The sequence below is a fragment of the Patella vulgata genome, chromosome 2, assembly GCF_932274485.2.
Source record: "Patella vulgata chromosome 2, xgPatVulg1.2, whole genome shotgun sequence".
NCBI lineage: Eukaryota > Metazoa > Mollusca > Gastropoda > Patellidae > Patella > Patella vulgata.
In genome coordinates, this window is record NC_065880.2 from 69,934,901 (window position 1) to 69,955,147 (window position 20,247).

Genomic DNA, 20,247 nt, shown 5'->3' on the forward strand with positions numbered 1-20,247 from the left:
TTAAGAAAAATCGAGTTTTTAGCTTATGGTCCCTCAAGAGATCACAATTTTTATCCGATTAAAAAAAACGGTTGAATGTATCACTATTACACCCTAATGATTGTTAAGTTTGAATTTCATGAAAATTAGACCAAAACTGTCGGACAAAATGGCCGCCCCTCGTATGCAAATAGTGCAAATAATATGTGGTATATCAAGGTTGTGGACCCTCTAGAGGCCACAATTTTGATGAAACTTGAAATTTATTTTTATATCACAAAGATCTTTCGATAATTGCGCATATCCAATCGCAACTTCATAGATTATGGCCCCTGATTGTTTGAAATATCGCACTTTTAGCTTGTGGCCCCACTAGAAGTCACAATTTGTATTCAATTTTAAAAAAAACCATTTAAATATATCACTGTTACACATCAAAAAAGGTTAAGATAAATTTTGTAAAATTCTGACCCAAACTGCCGGAGTAAATGGCCGCTCCTTGTATGCAAATGGTGTAAAAGTATGTAATACCAAGGTCGTGGACACTAGCCGTCTAGTGTTGATGAAACTTAAAATATACTATTCAAAAAAAGTAGGGGATATTTGATTTTGGGGGCATAATACTAAAATATGCAAATGAATACGAAAAAAGTCACTATAGAACCTAACAGAAGAAACATTTCCAGTTACATGTGACGCCCAAACGCACCAATAGCTACCGCATGGAATGCAGGTGATGCTTGGGATCATCATGGGGGTCCAACCCAAGATTTGCACGACTCTGACTTTGAATGTTACAGTCATTGTGGCATTGAATTCCAGGGTGGAAACATCAGTTTAATTGTTTTAGTGACCAGAAAACAAATTTTGATATGCGTCGGCTTACCCAAAATGAAAGGTTGCGTGCCCTTGGCATGCTACAGATCGGCACAACACAGGCGGTTGTGGCGCGGACGATGAATGTTTCTCAGTCTGTCATAAGCAGGCTATGGTCTAGATACCGTGATACACAATCTGTACAGGACAGACCACGCTCAGGTCGACCAAGGGCGACAACTCAAGCCCAGGATCGATTTATCCGTACCTTGGCCTTGAGAAATCGTGTCATCACAGCAAATCAGATCAGCGCTCGTCTTCAAACAGACACTGGTGTGAGAGTGAGTGGCCAGATGATTCGGAATCGACTGCATAGGGGTCACCTTCGCGCCCGACGTCCTCGCGTGATCCCTTGTTTGAGAGATCATCACATTCAGGCAAGACGTCGTTGGTGTAGGGATCGTCAACACTGGGATAATCGACGCTGGAGCAATGTGATGTTTTCAGATGAGTCAAGGTTCACTGTTGATTTTTTGGACAGACGAAGGAGGGTGTGGCGTCGTCGAAACGAGCGCTTCCAAGACGTTAACGTCATCAGACATGATCGATTTGGGGGTGGTTCTGTTATGGTGTGGGGAGGCATCACTGTTGCTGGAAGAACGGCTTTACATGTTGTTGCAGGGCGTGTTACAGGCCAGTACTACCGGGACAACATCTTGGCAGTCCATGTTGTGCCGTTCGCACGACGTCATGGCCGCCGTTTCATCATCTTTTAAAACAATTTCAATTATGGTTATTACCATTAGTAAGCTACATTATGTGAATTAAATATGGAAAATTATTTTCCTTTCAGTCAGTGTTCAGTGTTTGAGTAGACTTGATTTTTGGGTTTATGTTCTAAGTATGTATAATATATAACTGAAAGCAAAACCGTAGACAAGTAATGACTTTCTCATTAAAAAAAAAAAAAATACAAGGCCGCCCTCCCGCCCCAACAATTTTCAACAATAGGCAAATTTTATTTTGCACCATCCTCTAGCCAGAAATTAGATAAAAAAATAAATAAACCGCCCTCCCCCCCTACAGTTTCAGCTGTCAGTTGCCCGAGAAACAAGACATTTATTTTGTGTAGCCTTACTGAATAATTGAGACAAATAAATCAGTGCTATTTATTTAAAATACGCATAGAGATCATGGTATTTAGAAATTCTTAATAACTCATGAAGTAAAATTTCACACTAAACAGCAGTGAATATTCGCTAGGCTGCTACAATCACTGATAAGGATGACATCGATGCGACTTAATGAGCTACAAATATACTATTCAAAAAAAGTAGGGGATATTTGATTTTGGGGGCATAATACTAAAATATGCAAATGACTACGAAAAATGTCACTATAGAACCTAACAGAAGAAACATTTCCAGTTACATGTGACGCCCAAACGCACCAATAGCTACCGCATGGAATGCAGGTGATGCTTGGGATCATCATGGGGGTCCAACCCAAGATTTGCACGACTCTGACTTTGAATGTTAGTCATTGTGGCATTGAATTCCAGGGTGGAAACATCAGTTTAATTGTTTTAGTGACCAGAAAACAAATTTTGATATGCGTCGGCTTACCCAAAATGAAAGGTTACGTGCCCTTGGCATGCTACAGATCGGCACAACACAGGCGGTTGTGGCGCGGACGATGAATGTTTCTCAGTCTGTCATAAGCAGGTTATGGTCCAGATACCGTGATACACAATCTGTACAGGACAGACCACGCTCAGGTCGACCAAGGGCGACAACTCAAGCCCAGGATCGATTTATCCGTACCTTGGCCTTGAGAAATCGTGTCGTCACAGCAAATCAGATCAGCGCTCGTCTTCAAACAGACACTGGTGTGAGAGTGAGTGGCCAGACGATTCGGAATCGACTGCATAGGGGTCACCTTCGCGCCCGACGTCCTCGCGTGATCCCTTGTTTGAGAGATCATCACATTCAGGCAAGACGTCGTTGGTGTAGGGATCGTCAACACTGGGATAATCGACGCTGGAGCAATGTGATGTTTTCAGATGAGTCAAGGTTCACTGTTGATTTTTTGGACAGACGAAGGAGGGTGTGGCGTCGTCGAAACGAGCGCTTCCAAGACGTTAACGTCATCAGACATGATCGATTTGGGGGTGGTTCTGTTATGGTGTGGGGAGGCATCACTGTTGCTGGAAGAACGGCTTTACATGTTGTTGCAGGGCGTGTTACAGGCCAGTACTACCGGGACAACATCTTGGCAGTCCATGTTGTGCCGTTCGCACGACGTCATGGCCGCCGTTTCATCTTCCAGGATGACAACGCAAGATGTCACAGGGCCAGGATCGTTACAGGTTACCTCCAACAACAGAACATCACCACATTACCTTGGCCAGCACTGAGTCCCGACCTCTCCCCCATCGAGCATGTCTGGGACATGCTTGGACAGAGGTTACGTCAACGTCAACAACGTCCTGCCAATGTCCAAGATTTAAAAATTATGCAACCCAATGCCAAACTGAAACTGACAAAAAACTGGGGAAATGAACCTTAGTCGAGACTATATTTTCTTTTCAAATATTTATTTTTTATCTAGACATATACACAAGAATTTATATCAATATAAGCAATGAGTATGGTGATCTTTATGAAATGATTAAAATGATCTTAAACTTTACAATAAAACGAGTCTTAGCACTAAAATAGAGGACATCCATTTGATTTTTTGTTTATCTTTTACTAAAACTTTTGGAAAAAGAATAAAGTCCACTACAATAGGTCTGGAGGGGCAAATACTTCACTGAATAATCAAGACACTACTAAAAGGACAAAAGTTATCATACGATTTACAAAGATGTACAAATATCAGTTGACATAATTTAAAATATTTACAAATTGAATGATTTTAATATCCTGCTGGTGGTGGTGGTGGAGGGGGTGCAGCCGATGATGGGGGGAGAGGAGGAGCCGCTGCTGCTGTTGTAGTTGCTGCAGTTGAAGCAGGCTGAGTTTGTGACATCCACTGACTGTACATGTAAGCCATGTTATTGAGATCTGTACCAGATGATTGTTGTTGAGAGCCGTACTGACTTCCATTACTCTGTGGGTAAGATTGTTGGTAGCCTTGGTACCCTTGTTGTTGTTGCTGTTGTTGTTGGCCACCGCTGCTGTAGGAATTTTGATTTCTATTTCCATAACTACCCTGATTGGAATATGAACTTGTACCGCGACTAGCGCCACCACCTCTTGATCCACCACGAGATGATGATTGAGATTGACTGCTAAAACGACTGCTACCTCCACTTGAATAAGAGGACCCCCCTCCACTACTGGAATAAGATCCACCTCCGCGACTAGATCCCCCACTAGAACCATAACCACCGCGACTTCCACCACTACCTCGGCTACTTCCACCCCCAAATCCACCAAACCGGCTACCACTGTCTCTGCTCCCAACCTTGCGATCTCCCCATCGGCTTCGGCCTACAAAAACAATAGTTTATAAACTTTAAATGAAAATTTACAAATGTCTAAAATGTATTAAAAGTGCATATTAAACAAAAAGAATTCACAAGTGCTTTCTGTGTTCTCTAAACTTACTAGATGAATACATCAGAATGAAAACCAATTTGCCACTGGATTATCTATAAAGCAATGTAACAAGTGTGCTTCACAAGCTGTGCCAACATTACACAAATGGTTTTGTTTCCAAACTTTGTACATGCAAAAGACTGGATTTATTTCACGAACATAAGCCTGCTACAACACACACCGTTACATTATAAAGAGATCATATACAATTCAAGCAACAATTGGTAAAGGACAGTTTTAACAATTAGGTGTACAGCGACCGTTACCATCAGTTTAGTCTGTGACAGTGTGTAGAACCATGAACAAGGTGCACATCAACAGTGGTCGAGGCAAGTAAAGAGAACAACTAAAACCTACTTGTTAAAGGATAGGTAGCGATTCCTACCTTTTCCCATCATGTGACGGGAACTCTCTGCTAACTGGATTAATTTAGGGTTGATGGTCTGGTTGGCTTCTCTCAATACACCTATCAGATCATTGACTTGTTTACCATTACCAGGGGTGAAGAATGTATAGGCTGTTCCTGTGTTGTTGGATCTGGCCGTTCTACCAATTCTATGTACATAATCCTCTGAGCAGTTGGGGTAATCAAAGTTTATCACAAACTTGATATCATCCACATCTAAATTTGTGAAATGGTGTTTGAAAAATCACCACAAGGGAAAGAAAAATAAGAAAACAAAGATTAGCAATGGATCTTTAGATAGAAAATATTAACACTGCTACCTGTGAAAAATTGAAAAGTATTTTTTATTAATTGGAAACAACCTAAACTTACTGTCTGAATTTCAATAACTTAACATCGCAATATATACAAATCAAAGTTTAAACATTTCTTAAATTAGTTAAATTTTTGAATCGACAGTTTATTTAGGGATCACCCAGTCCTGAAATATCAAATAATTGAACCTTACAATCATTATGCACACTCCCCACGAAGGGCTGGACAGAACGTATTATTTTGGAGTTATATTGTCCCAGGGTTAAAGAACTTAAAGCACTTACCTTCAGGTTTCTTTAATTCTTCGTGCAAGAAAGAAAACCCTAGGAAGGCCCCACATTGTCTAGTATTCAGGGAGCGTGCATGAGATACCATTAGGCACTTTGCATCACATTCGTTTCAGAAACCGCTTTCCTCTCGTACTTGCCAATCGTGTGATAAGCTGGGAGCTACAAACTGACTGGATAATCCTTTAGTTTTCAAAACAGTCTTCTTATAAACTGTATAGATGAGTAGCCTGGTCTCCTCACGACCAAGTCCCATCGTTTCACAGATCAATGGCTATTTATAGAAGGGATTTTACAGCACTCTTTACCATATGTAGCACTTAGGTATAATAATAATTGGCAAGACAAAGAGAAACTACAGCAGTCTTTTGTAAAACAGATGAAGCAAAGTCCCACAATGTTGTTTTAAATTCAACTAGTGTAAAATATAAACATGTGCCAGGCTGGACACAAAAAGCAGGCTACTACAGTACTCCGACATGACTCTGAAAGCAATTTGAGGGAGGAACACACGCGCATATTTTAATACTGTTAAGCTGGTAAGGTGGCTTTCTAGTGGCAATAGATGAATATATTTGAGTAACAGCTACGACTGCAATTCATAAATCCCAATTGAACTTGTTTTTCAACATTTATCATAGTACGATATTTGTAGCTAACATTATAAGCATTAACAACAGATTTTAGTAAAAAGATAAAATTTTATTTGTCAAAATAATGCACAATAACGTGATTATCAAAGTTTATTATCAAATAAAATAAACGCCACCTCTTTGCCAACCTTTTCTACTTACGATTTTAATCCAGACATTACAGCCCTTGTTACTATAAATAGAAACTATATCAGGGTTTAGAACTTTCTCCTCCCTCTCTCCTGCCCTAATCAATCAGTCATGCCGAACTATTTAATTCATTTCCTGCTACAAAAAGTCTAGATAAACTTTACTACATAAATGGAATCTAGATCCTTTAAAGTATCACTTGTAAAAAGATTTTATTTTAAAATTGAACACAGCCAGCTTTGATTGTCTTATCAAGACAATGATCACCTACCTAACCCTCTAGAAGCAACATCTGTAGCAATCATCATTGGTGTTTTTCCAGTTCGGAATTCTGAAAAACATGGAATGTTTTAAGTCAATTATACAAAAATCACGGCAAGATAATTCTACAAAAATCACGGCAAGATAAAATAACATGACGGTTGAATGTTAATCAAAACTATTAGTCATTCTTATGTTTGCATACATTATACATCAAATTTGGCCAAAAGAAAAAACTGAATTTATACACACCACTAAGAACCCAATCTCTTTCTTGTTGCGATTTATCACCATGAATAGCCATAACAGGCCACCTGGAATACAATATTATATATATATACACACACACATACCCACACACAGCATAACCAGATAATTCCTTTATAAAGTAATGATGCAGCCCAAAAGCGCATAAAATTATACACCAAAAACTGTTACCCTGTACATTAATTTAGAAAAAATATTAGTCGTTTTCTTTTTGCATAAATTAATGACACTCACCCTTCTCTTTTCATTTTTCTAGATATATCATCACATTTACGCTTGGTTTCAACAAATATAATCGTCTTATTTTCTCTCTCCTGCATTATCTCATCTAACAGTTTCATTAATCTACAAACAGAATATAGTAGTGATTGAAACATTGTCCAATAGATTTAACTTCAGTAATACTTTCAGTTTGGAGCTTGCTGTAAATGTACTGGGAGTAGATTCAGACACATTTGCTGATGAAATACAAATTACAAAAATGAGACAAATGAAAAGATCTGAAATGTAAACAATACTCACTTTTGTTCCTTTTCGTATTCTTGACAAACGTCTATAATTTGTAGAATATTGTGATTAGCTGTTAGCTGTAGAGCACCAATATTAGCCTGAACATAATCTTGTAGAAAATCTTCAGCTAATTTGCGCACTTCCTTTGGCCATGTAGCACTCCACATAAGAGTTTGTCTGTCAGGCTAAAAATAAAATGGGTTAGTTATATCAAATGCATACATTTCAGTCTAACCTCTGTCACATAATATAAAAATCAATATTTGGAAATAATCACTGCCAACTATTTTCTGTTGACAATACTATCTAATAAATTTATTTCTCTGAGCTAAATGGCATAAGTAATCATATTAGAACTACCATCTCATCAACTGGTGTTCAATCTTCCAATATTAAAGATTCAAAAGTACTTACTCTAACTTGTTCAAGAATTTTTCTGATTTGAGGTTCAAATCCCATGTCTAACATTCTATCAGCCTCATCTAAAACAAGGTATGTGGTCCTCCGTAAATTTGTTTTTTCAGTTTCAAGGAAATCAATCAATCTACCAGGGGTGGCGATACAGATTTCAGCTCCTACAATAGAAGTTAAAATATTTAAAACAATTGCTTTAGTTATTTTGGAAACTTGATAATTGCAGAAATATTTATTTTACAAATTTAAATCTCACAAATGTTAGTTTGTACAAACCTCTTTCTAAGGATCGTATTTGGGGTCCCTTGGGTGCTCCGCCATACACACAGCAATTTCTGATTTTTGATAATTGACCAAACTCTTGTGCAACAGCTTGTACTTGCTGAGCCAATTCTCGAGTTGGTACTAGCACTAAACACTGAAATAAGAACAAAGTTTTCTCTGACAAAAGCAAAGATAGAATGCAATGAAACATACACCACAGCAGCTAAGTTGTGCGAGCAGTCAACAAGAGTTGTCAAATTTTTTTCGATTGTCGGTTATGAAACATTTATAATACACTAAAATCTGATTAAGAGAAATAACTCATGAAATAATTATCAGAAAATCATTAGAATTTGTCCTGCTCCATGCTAACATTTAGTATGCGAAACATTTAATATCATGGATTTAGCTGTTCAGTTATCAAAAATCATTGAAAATCAATATACTTGTTCGTCTCAAGACCTTAACCTCTGTATCAATCTAATGATAACTTTGGTCTCAGAGCATTCACAAGATTTTTCAAAGTGATCAACTGCCATAACTCTGGTAGTAACTATCAGAAATCGTTGAAAATCAATAGGCTTCTTAGTCTCATGACCTTAAACGCTGTATAAATTTGAAGTCAATCCGACATCAACTTTAGCCTCAAAGAGTGTCCACAAGATAGCTCAAGTGCTATAACCTGGGCAGCAATTATCGGAAATCTTTGAAAATCAACAGGCTTCTTCGTCTCATGAACTTAAACACACGTATAAATCTAAAGTCAATTGTATAATTACTTTAGCCTGCAGAATGTCCACAAGACATTTAAAAGTGATTGATAGCCTTTAAACAGACTTCTTCGTCTTATGACCATAAACACTGTATAAACTTAAAGTTAAATTTAAAGATATAACCTTCAGCCTCTAGAGCGTCCACAAGCAATTTCAGTGATAATCGGAAATCGTTGAAAATCAACGAGATTCTTCACCTCAAAAACTTGATTAAATTTAAAGTCAGTTGGATATTAACTTTAGCCTCTAGAGCTAAAAATATCATTAAGTAAAATGTACTTACAATTGGTCCATCTCCTGGGCCGAGATATGGTTGAGCACTTATATGAACTAAAGAAGGCAATATAAACTGGAATAAAATGAAACATTTATTTTAAAGACAAAATAAAGTGTAAAATGCCATTTTCTAGGTAACGGAAATCAAATAAATTGGGGAAGACAATTTCATTGGAAGAAATAGGCCGGCACAAGAAATGAAATGGGGTTTAATGTACTACCAATCTGCTCCAACCGGGCTAATGAAGTGTGCTACGAGGGAAATTTTGTCTGGGCAGCGGCACTATGATCTACTTTATATAGAATTCCAACTGCCAATGGATCTTTTATATGCATGCCAATGTATTGTATATTTCAGACCTGTTTTCTGTCCCACCCGAACAACTAGACAGTTGTCTTTGTCAGGTCCCCTTCCTGCACCACTGAAAAGGGGGGAACCCAAGCCAGAAAATCCTGATGGACTTTCTCAGTCAACACCGGATCAAACATGAGACCCCCAGACTACTGAACCAGCGTCTTTACCCACTTATCCACTGTGGCTCCCTGGTACAAGTACAATAAGTAGATGCCCAAGTTATTAAATGTGGAAATATAAATAATTTTAAACTGACAACTTACCCCTAATGTTTTTCCAGAACCCGTCTGTGCAATACCAACCATATCTAACCCAGATAAAGCAATAGGCCAGCCTTGTGCTTGGATTGGAGTAGGATTTTGCCAGTTATTGTGTCGAACTTGTCGTAGAACATATTCTGGAAAGCCTGCCTCGCTAAAACTGAAAAGAGGTTTAGGAATATTTTCACCTTTGAGAGTGATTTGATTTTCCCGATGGAAAGCATCTACTTCAGCCTGAAAGATAAAATTTAAATTCCATTAAAACAAGCGACAACTTCTTGGCAACATCTTTTTACGCGATGTCAGACATTGCATCTGTGCCACAATCATTTGAATAGGTTCTGGTAATGACTAGGTGTCACAGCTCCATTGCCCACGTTGGAAGAAAGTCATTTTTTCCCGATTTGTAACCCCTTTTCAACTTAACGTCATACGGTGGCTATTTAATATTTTGTAATAATTTTAAAATATTTTTGAAGCCAATATCCTGTTCTTTTGTTTGATATAATTTTTATATATGTGTTCATTTTATTAATTTCATAAACGTAAGTTGAAAAACGTTAATTTCCCGTGTTTTGACGTTACGCTGAAAAATGTTGTCACGTTTTTAAACGAGGGTACCCCACTTCAAGTGCTCGGCGGGCGCACTTATTATTAATATTATTTTTTCATTCTAATATCATTAGAAAGATAAATGAACGATATTTCAATTGGTCGGGGGTGCTTTGTTGGCATTTCGAAATACCATGCATTTTTTGCAAGTTGAACGCTTCAATTCACGCAATCTTTTTTTTAGGCGATTTGTCAATATAGCACCCCCGACCGATTGAAAGTTTGTTTTATTGTCGTTTTGATGCTATTAAAATCAACAAAATCGGAGCATGGCAAGTGCGCCCGCCAAGCAATTGAAAATGGTATACAATGAGAAATTTTGTCAAAAATAAATCGCGTAGTTTAGCCTTGTTATGACGCCATTTCAACACCAAAACTAAAATGTATTCCATGTTCCTTAGACTCATATTCGCGGTAAATTACGTCGAAAGGCAACTCCGATGTTTATTTATGAAGTAAGCGTTATGTTATATGAATAGAGGACTTGCCTGAAAATAAATAAGGATAGTTAATTCCATTTTTTTCACGCCTTTTGGCTTTGCTGGGTTCACTGTGTTTACATCACGTGACTCATATTCACGCGCTTTTATAACCATGTGACAGGATATAAATATAAAATCGAATGGAAATTTCCTATCGGCGACCACACGTCTTTACTTTTAACACCAAACATTTTTCAAGAATTGAACAATTCCGTAAAATTGACGAATGTTTCAATGCTCTGAAATCATAAATTCGCTGTTCACTGAATTATTCAAGCCCAATTTTAAAGCATTTCTGTGCACACGAATGGAAATGAAACCGGAAAACATCCACACGGGTCTTGGTACTGACAGCAGGCGTGAGGAAGATAGTATAGGTACTACTGATAATTAGTACATCGATTTCTATCCACGTAAACGGATATTATACCCAAATATATAAAGTTGGACCAATTAGCTGAAATAATTTGAAAAATGGCTCAATTTCTGGATTTGCCGTTGGCGATTTGCAACATTTCGTTTGAGATGATGGAACCGACATAGATTATGAATTAGGTCAGTCATGTCAATACTAATTACTATTACTATCATCACTCAGTATTGATACGGATACCCAATTTTCGCAAAACGTTTTAGTTTTTACTAAATAATTTAGCATTATATAACAGTTGTCATACTAATTATTATAATTTTAATTCTTTTTTTTTAGGAAAATATACTTAACACCTCGAGTATCACATATTTGTTGGCCAGTTAAACAATTGAATGAACCGACAAACCTAAGGCCTTAATTGGGCCTTGATTCGATATTTGTTTACATTGATTAAAATATACAAAAAAGGAAGCTGCTCAATGGGCTACATACCAATTTGAAGGAATAATATAAATATTCAAAAGTGAAGTAAAAACATAACAATTCTTTGAGTTAAATTGTAGCTTTTAGGCCTAGGCCTTTATAAACATGACTAGGCCTACCATAGCCTATCAGTAACTGAGTAACCTACTTTTACTCTTTAGTCTTTAGAGAATAATTTTTTATTGGTCAATGTTATCTTCTGAGTAGAAAATAATATGTAAAAGCAGAATTCTAACAATAATGTAAGCAAGGAATGCTGAGAACAATGATAATGCAACAAGAGTTGTCCGTTTTTTAAAATTATGTGATTGCTATGACAACCATCCAAAATCCTTAATAATTCACTAAAATTATATAATTCTTAATATTTTGTATTACATGGGCTATAAATATATGCTAAAAAGCTTTCTGCTACTGTACTTAAAATGTGGCGATCAATTGGTTTGTCATGGTAAACATCATTGAAAATGGAATAACATTGCCTTTTTTGGGGTGTTTGTTTTCGTTTTGATTGCTATAAAAACCAAATATTAAGTAATATACAAGAGTAAAGATAAGTAATTTTAAAAATTCACAAACATATTTACTTGTAAACAAAATTTATCTTCAAGATCTTAATTCCTTTTATATTTTATTTATGTCTTAATAATGGCCAAAATGGACAACTAGCTACTGCAGAATGTTCTTCAAAAGGGAACCCCTTTCCAGCTCTTGGGAGAAGACATATAAATATTTTCATTTTATTTATTTTTTAAAATCTTGTCCAAAAGCTTCCGTTTTTAAAATAATACAATTATCAATATTGATGTCATGATTATTGGAAAATAATGCTTTTCGGAAAAAAATAAATGTGGTTGCTATGGTAACAGCCCAAACTCCTTCATATTTTTCTCAAACTTACACAATCCATATCATTTAATATTACATGGGTTTCAAATATTTTAAACTGCTTACTTTAAAATGTGGTGATGACCTTTTGGGTTATGGTAAGTAGCGTTGAAAATGGTCAAAAATTGCATTTTTTCCATTTTGGTTGCTATGACAACCAAAATTGATAATATATGGCGGATTGGAAATAAGTGATTTTAAAAATTCACAAACTTTTTGACATATTCCCATAATTTCACATGTGTATCTCCATTCCTTCTTATTTTATTAATGTCCCAAAAACACCCCAAAAATAGGCAATTGTGTGCCGCGGAAAATTGTTCAAAAATGAACATATATTCAGCTCTTGAGAGAAGGCATATATATATTTTTACTCTTTTTTTTTTCGTTAATCATACTTGATAGCTACTGATTTTAAAATGCATAACAACCAGGTTCAAAATTTCAGATATAACATGCACAAGACCATTTTTGATGAAAAAATTGACCAAAATCGCTCTGACAAAATGGAATTTTTGAGAAAACCTATGTATTTTGCAGTTACTGTGGAAATCGGTGTAATTATTACAAAAATGTGAAAATTGAAGCATAATTAGCCTTGAAGTTGTATTTCATGAATTTACATCTTCATTTTTAATAGGTTTGATATGAAATGAAATATGGCATCACAAAAAACACCAAAAATGGCTTTTTCAAAGTGTTGAAAAACCTTTCTTCCGCGAAAAGTAAAAAATCGCAACTTTGAGCCTCAATAAAAAAAAAAGTTTTCATCAGATTTTGAATCTGTAAAAAGTTTTGTGAGAAGAATGATGAGATCTACTTGAAAAGCTAATAAAATCAAATGTATAATCATAATCTCAAAATCACCTTTTCCACCTATAATGACCCGTTTGCTGAAAATTGCGAGGACATGGCTCAATACCTACAATGTAAACCTCATCAGCATATATACGCCCATTACATTCAATTATTCCCTTACAATAAGTGGTCTTTTTACAAATCATGTACCACAGAAATACAAATGAACTGAATTGGGGTTAATATCCTGTTCTGCATATGCCACACAGTGTACTATGGGGGACATTTTACCCAGACAGCAGCACTACTGTCTTACTCTAATATTATTATTGTTCGATTTATATATCAACTGCCAAGGGATATTTTATGTGCGCGTCAATATGTATACATGACCTTGTTTTTTTGTCCCATCCAAGTGACTAAGACAATTGTCCGGGTCCCCACCCAGCATGACAAGGAGAACACATGCCGGAAAATCCTGATGAACTTTCTCAGTCTTCACTGGGAATGATCCTGTAACCACCAGGCTAGCGAGCCAGTGTCTTACTCACTTAGTCCTTGTGACTTCCCTGTCAGAAATACATAAACGTATTAGTCTACCAAATTATTTAAGTGTACAAACCTGTGTTCTTGCTGCTACAGAAGGAGCTTCGACATAAAAGCTCTTTTCAAATTTTGGTAAACGGTTTAAATCCCATCTGGGTTTTCTTAGTTTTTCTCCTGGTTGTGAACCCTTCATGGATCTAGGCCCTCCCATACTGCTTCCACCACGGCCGCCTCCACCACCTCTTCTATCATATCCTCCACCACGATCACTTCGACCAAATGCAGTTGGTAGGCCATTGCCCATACGACCACCTCCACCAAATCTGTAACAAAAACATGTGACTATAAATAGTTGTCCTATCCGATTGACTGGGCACTCTTCCGATTAAGATCCTCTGTCCTGCACCAATAATAAGATGGAAACAAACGTGTTTGCAAAAATTTAGTGTATCAGATTTCAGGGAAAACAAGTCAACAGTGAGACCGATGTCCCCCGTCGACATATTGATTATCTAATCTTAAACATGCATTATGCAAGAGCAAAATCTGCTTATTACAAGTCTTTCTTTTGGCCTGAAATGTTATCTAAATTATCAATTAGACATTAATTTACTTATCCAGACCATAATAAACTCTCGATGTCAAGGCTAGCCTTCGATGTTGGCTGGATTAGTTTCCTATATCCCGCTAACGGCCATTGATAATTAAATAAAAAAAAGTGGATAATCGAGACTATGCTGTTTATATTAATGATTTTAGTAATGATGACCGAGACTGCAAAAATTTCACCCGCTTCTTTCTTGGCTCATAGTGGATCAATTTGACTGAAATTTTCAGCTAATTACCTTTTCACTATCTAGTTTTTAACTATTATAGCGAGAACTGCCATCTCTTTATCTTATCTCCCATAATGTATCTTTAATCTAGGCAAGAAATGTTCATGATGAACGTGGTAATGGTTTTGGAGTAACTGGTTGTGAAACTATACACTAAGCTGGATCAAAGTGATCTTGTCCCAAAGCATCGAGGAAAATGTCAATCATTGAACTAGTCAAGACATTCACCTAATGAACATCTACATCTAATTTGATGCTTTTAGAAAGAAGTTCTCCCAATTGCATTGTTCGAAGAGTAGTATTTTCAGTGCAAACATGTCCTTGTCTAAAGAAAATCCGATAAACTTGGAGTGAAAAACAGCTTCCGACTTTGAAATCTTTGATAAAACATTCCCCAAAGGCGTCGTCATGGCAACTCTGTTGCCAATCGGGGAACTTGAAAGTAGTTTCAATGGCGGACTTAGTCATACAGCCGAGGCTAGATGTAGGTACTGGAATCTGCTGAGGTTTGCCGAGTGGTAATATAGCAAACAGCTAATAGAGGCGGATAGAAAATTTATCCAGTCTTTATTGACATAATAGCGTAGCTACTGAATGGATATAAAAGCCTGTGGAGACCACACTAGCAGTGTGTGAATGCCACATAAAGCACATAGATTGATGTGGTGTACAAACTACAACAAAGATGTAATAGAGTTAATTCCATCAGCTATCTAAACACAATCTTATTATTCCCACATTCTCGTTTCGGGCGCAAAACCAATGAACAAAGAAAACCATATACTAAATTACAATGGCCAAGTCACAAATGATAAATCCATGGCACAATCGTAAGCCAGCAGACAGCTAATCGAGGCACATAGAAAATTTATCCAGTCTTTATTGACATAATAGTGTAGTGTAAATTCAACGTGAAGCACATAGATTGATGATGTAGTGTACAAACTACAACAAAGATAATAGAATAATTATATCGGTTATCTAAAGCTGATCTAATTATTCTAGCGCCAGGAAATTTGCTGCATGTAAATTACGCAGTTTCCGTAAAACGTGGATTTTTATATGACTGCGACCTTTGAGTGGAACCATTTCTAATCTCTCCTTAGCAGAAAATGCTCACCTTCAACTCCAAAGATTTTGACCTAACTATCGCCTACAAGTTTTGAACAGTCTAGCTCTAAACATGATTTAATTTTCTCACTTCGAAGAAATATAACTAGAAAGCTGACCAGTTTTGATGAATGAAAATTGCCAAATTTTGACTAAATATAAAAAAACTTTCTTGAGGTAGGCTATCATCCAGATTATAAATATTTGACATATTCAAATTATTACGAAGATACACCATGCGAGAGATTAACACCGCCAAGGCAACGGTCGTCAAAGTCAGAAGGGGATTTGTGATTAATTATGTTTAAAAAAAACCTTTTTCCAGTCACAACACGTGGTTTCACTTTAAAAAAAACCACACCCGGAAAATAAGCCAGTGGCAATCAATCTAAATCAGGCCAATGGAAACCGGAAAAGCAGATTCGTCATCGCCGATATATATCGACAAACTTTACAAAGACAGTCTCGCCAGCATTACTATCGACATACACTAGAAATAAAAAGTGAACTTCAGTTTCAAAGATAATATTATCGGTACACAAAAGACAATTTCAGAAAAATGTCGGTGAATATCCGATATATATTTTTAAATTTCACAAGGAAAAGAAAAATGGCCGAAATTTACATAACGAATGCATGGTCGTGGTGGCGTGTTTTCTCATCATTTTCCGAAATCAAATTTAACCGGCAATTTGTAAAAAATACACCAAAAAAGCAATAAATAAACAGCCCATACCCTTTTCTATCTGATCGTCCTGAATTATCGAACATTCTATCTCTGTATGACATGGTATTTCTGTCGTATTCACTACAGTAAGTTCTTCTTATAAGTGACTTGGCTGATTGCTGACAATGGCGAACGGCTTGGCTCAATAATCTTGACGTCATAAGAATTCGTACGCCCATTACTTTCAATTAACACCTAAAAAGTGATTTATTCAGAAACCGCGAACATCAGAAATACATAATCCATTAATGTAACACTGTAAAATAAAGTCCATGCAATAATTAAATAAAATCACAGAAATATGATGAAACTCTAGCGCATGTACCCTTTTCTTCTCGCGGAGGAAACGCACGTGGGGCAGAAGGACGTAGTGACAAGGTCATATAGTAAATATTGGATACCGGCTATCAAACGAAAAGAAATATAAATCAGATTCTGATTATCATAAAACCAAAAAAAGACTATTTGGCTCAATTATCAATAATTTAAGGTAGGTTTCTTCCTTTAAATTTTCATATTTTATTTTCATATTTGATTTCGTAGTGCAATTAAATCTTTAGAAGATTAAATCATGGACCTTGTATTATAAGGTCCATGATTAAATCTAGTAAAACAATGAAAATGCTTTCACACCTAACAATGGCGTTGGTGTTGATTGGAAGTAAATCTATTAAGTTATAAACACATCTAGGCCTAGGCATCTGTCATAAAATAAGTTGACATAACAACAGAAAGTAGTACCTAATTGTTAATGAGGTTTGAAATTGCTGACAATAATGTTTCATCTGATGTTGCCTATTTTACGTCTCCCAGTTTAAGCCCTTAATCGCGGTAGAAAAGTTTTAATCTATATTAATCCAGGTTAACTTTTTTATTAATTGTAGCCTTGGGAGTGTACATTTTTCTTTGAAATATAAAACTTTGTATAATTTTTATCTTCCGGCTTGGATTCGATCAATTGGGTTAAAAAGTACTGAAAACCAAATAGCTCTTAAATTTATTCAGTGTCTTTACTCTTTAATTTTAGTTCCTTGCTTAAACATACATTATGCAAGAGTCTGAAATCAGGCCCGTAGCCAAAGGGGGCAAGGGGGGGGGGGGGGCAATGCTCTAAAATGCCTACTGTAGACTATGCCAGGTTAGTAAAAACAGAAACTTTTGCCTGTTGGTCGGGTTAACAATCCCGGGGGGGGGGGGGGCTGAGTTACATTAATTTTGTTCTTCCTAAATTACTTGAAATACGCACAACTTCAGTAAAACTTAATGTTTTTTCAGCAAGATTACTGAATATTTAACAATTGTTTAATTGTTTGTTCTCTGTGTCAAATAAAATACAGAAAGAAACTATACTTCGTTTCGCGCAAATATCGCAGGTAGAAATATTTATCTCACAAAGCACGTTTTCGGTGAGTGGTTTGTATCCACGAGAATTTATTATCAATTTTCTTGATTTTAATTTACTTGGTAATTTTCTGATGTATAGCCACGAGTTTGGATAAAACTAATTCTTCCTATATTGTCAGCTAATTAAGCACACATCTAATACAATTAAAGCGATCAAATACATTTATATAATTTACGTATTGGTGACGTCACGTCTAGTTTTTCCCCGGTCATTGACCCAAGTCTTCACCTCGGGTCATCATGGACATTTTAAAGAACATTTTTATTGGAACAATCGCTATTTTTATTCTAAAAGCACGACGTTTGAACAAGTATCCTCGTATCGTTATCAAGCACAATGACATTTAGTAAACTTGAGATAAGATAGGCTTGTCGTAAACATCATAAACTTTTTTTTGTTGACATTTTATTCATAATTATACTAGACTAGTACTACTACTACACCTTGACCTAGTACTAGTAGTCAGTACTAGACGTAGATCTACCCTAATCCAGAACGTTTTTCAATTTTGTTCTTAAGTTTGTTTTTTTTTTTAAAAATTCAAATTTTTTAAAAATAAACCCAAGAAATAAAGATAACCAAGAATGACAATGCTTCTTTTTTTTCTTTGATTTCGGACGACTTTGCTACAATAGTAGTACTATAAATAAACTAATATTTCTATATTAATGATGGTGAACGGAAGAGTATAAAATAACACAATTCTTTAAATAGGCCTTAAAGATAAATAAAAGTCTGTGTTGTGATAGGGGTCACGGTGGCCAAGTGGGTAAGACACTGGCTCCCTAGCCTGGAGATCGGCGGGTGTTCAATCCCTGCATTGGCCGAGACAGTTCAGTTTAAGGATACATTTTGTAGCTAGGTCATGCTGAAAAGTCCTGTGTAACTTTCTCAGTCTACATAGAGAGCGAACCTATGATCTGGATCATGAATGGCTTATTCACAATGCCAGCATGATTCTCTCACCCCTATCTGGTGATATTTAGGCAAAAAATTCACCCCCTCCCCCCCACATATCAAATAATTCCGTATGTCCATTCCTATTGGCCTTACCTTGATATTCTTCAAAGTTTTCTAGACTTGACAGCTACAACTCAACACTTGATTGCAGTTTGTGTTTACACCTGTTAGTAATTGATTAACAATGTAACAGAGACCCTGAGACAAATTATGGGTTCGACAGTGTTCAATTTTATTCGCTTGCAGTTCCAACTGTACAGTGCAGCGAATCTTTGCTCCCTGAGTTACCTCGTTACTTGATTAATAAATTTTTTGTGACTTTTGTATATTTAATTTTAGAAAATTATTTTTTCAGCATTAGAAAATTAAAAGATGGAAGTTGACAGAACTTCACATGACCTTCGACCCATGACATGTGAATTAGGTCATTTGTCAAGGTCTGACGGCTCTGCAACCTTAACACAGGGGGACACAACTGTGATAACTTCTATGTATGGTCCCGGAGATGTTCGCATATCCAAAGAAATAATTGACAAAGCTACAGTAGAAGTTACATATAAACCTAAAGTTGGATTGCCAAAATGTTCAGACAAACTGAAAGAAAGATTGATCCGGAACACTTGCGAAACAGTGATTTTGTCAGGCCTTCATCCAAGAACTGGAATAGACATAATTCTTCAAGAAATGCAAAACAGTGGATCATTTCTTTCGTGTTGTATTAACTCTGCCTGCTTAGCACTTCTTGATGCCAGCATTCCTCTCAAATATTTGATAGCTGCTGTTACTTGTTGTATATCAGATAGAGGGGAAATTACTCTAGATCCAGACTTGAAACAAGAAAAGAAAAGTGTGGCAATATTAACATTTGTGTTCGATAGTAAAGACTTTAATGTTATCACTGTCTCGACATCGGGTAGTTTTTCCAATGAACAATTTCAATCTTGTTTAATGGCTTGTAGAGAGGCTTCTAAACATGTGATTGCCTTTTACAGAGAATCTATGTTGAAGAAATTATCCAAGTCTGTTTAGTGGGTACAAATGTTTGAATAAAATGTCATATATGTAAATGCTTAAGTTAATCAACTTGCCCATCTTTGGACCAGGAATTGACGTCAAATGTACAAACTTGCCAAGGTTCATGTCTGTTGTACATGAATTGGTAGAACTGTAGGGTTTGCTTTTTTTTTGAGAGCCTCGCCCCCAAGAACACCAAAAAGAAGAACAAGATGAGAAGCCCTTGGGGACCAGTTCTGATCAAAAAATGTGTAAGGCTTGATGTGTCATTGGCATTTTCATTAAAATATCAAATATGTATTCAGATTGATGATTTAACATTTAATTGAGAAAACAAAATCAAAACGCCAGATAATAGCCAAGCGTGGATTTAAACTAAGCTTATTAGGTTTTCCTGCTACCAATAAGTCTCGTTACGCTCAAGCAGATATACTACATGGAAT

At 36.3% G+C, this 20,247-nt stretch overlaps 2 protein-coding genes across 7 annotated transcripts; one reads left to right on the forward strand and one right to left on the reverse strand.

Moving 5' to 3' along the window:
* Window positions 1–3,374: 3,374 nt before the first annotated feature.
* Window positions 3,375–16,736, reverse strand: LOC126809582 (probable ATP-dependent RNA helicase DDX5). 2 transcript variants are annotated; one of them, XM_050534209.2, is made up of 12 exons: window positions 16,435–16,707; window positions 13,829–14,075; window positions 9,574–9,804; window positions 8,963–9,028; window positions 7,919–8,060; window positions 7,643–7,803; window positions 7,241–7,413; window positions 6,953–7,063; window positions 6,704–6,765; window positions 6,462–6,521; window positions 4,786–5,022; window positions 3,375–4,292 (listed from the first exon to the last, which is right to left on the reverse strand). In XM_050534209.2, the coding sequence occupies exons 1-12, from the start codon at window positions 16,602–16,604 to the stop codon at window positions 3,715–3,717; spliced, it is 2,238 nt and encodes a 745-aa protein (XP_050390166.2). In that variant the 5' UTR covers window positions 16,605–16,707; the 3' UTR covers window positions 3,375–3,714. The 2 variants fall into 2 exon arrangements, with proteins under 2 accessions (XP_050390166.2, XP_050390167.2); XM_050534210.2 differs by having other exon boundaries at window positions 4,100–4,292; window positions 4,758–5,022; window positions 16,435–16,736.
* A 155-nt stretch (window positions 16,737–16,891) lies between these two features.
* Window positions 16,892–20,104, forward strand: LOC126811948 (exosome complex component RRP46). Of its 5 annotated transcripts, none has more exons than XM_056099210.1 (2): window positions 16,892–16,915; window positions 19,146–20,104. In XM_056099210.1, exon 2 carries the CDS (start codon window positions 19,163–19,165, stop codon window positions 19,817–19,819), a length of 657 nt encoding a protein of 218 aa, XP_055955185.1. In that variant the 5' UTR covers window positions 16,892–16,915; window positions 19,146–19,162; the 3' UTR covers window positions 19,820–20,104. The 5 variants fall into 5 exon arrangements, with proteins under 5 accessions (XP_055955185.1, XP_050393973.1, XP_050393975.1 ...); XM_050538016.2 differs by lacking the exon at window positions 16,892–16,915 and adding an exon at window positions 17,785–17,831; XM_050538018.2 differs by lacking the exon at window positions 16,892–16,915 and adding an exon at window positions 17,836–17,889.
* The last annotated feature ends 143 nt before the right edge of the window (window positions 20,105–20,247 follow it).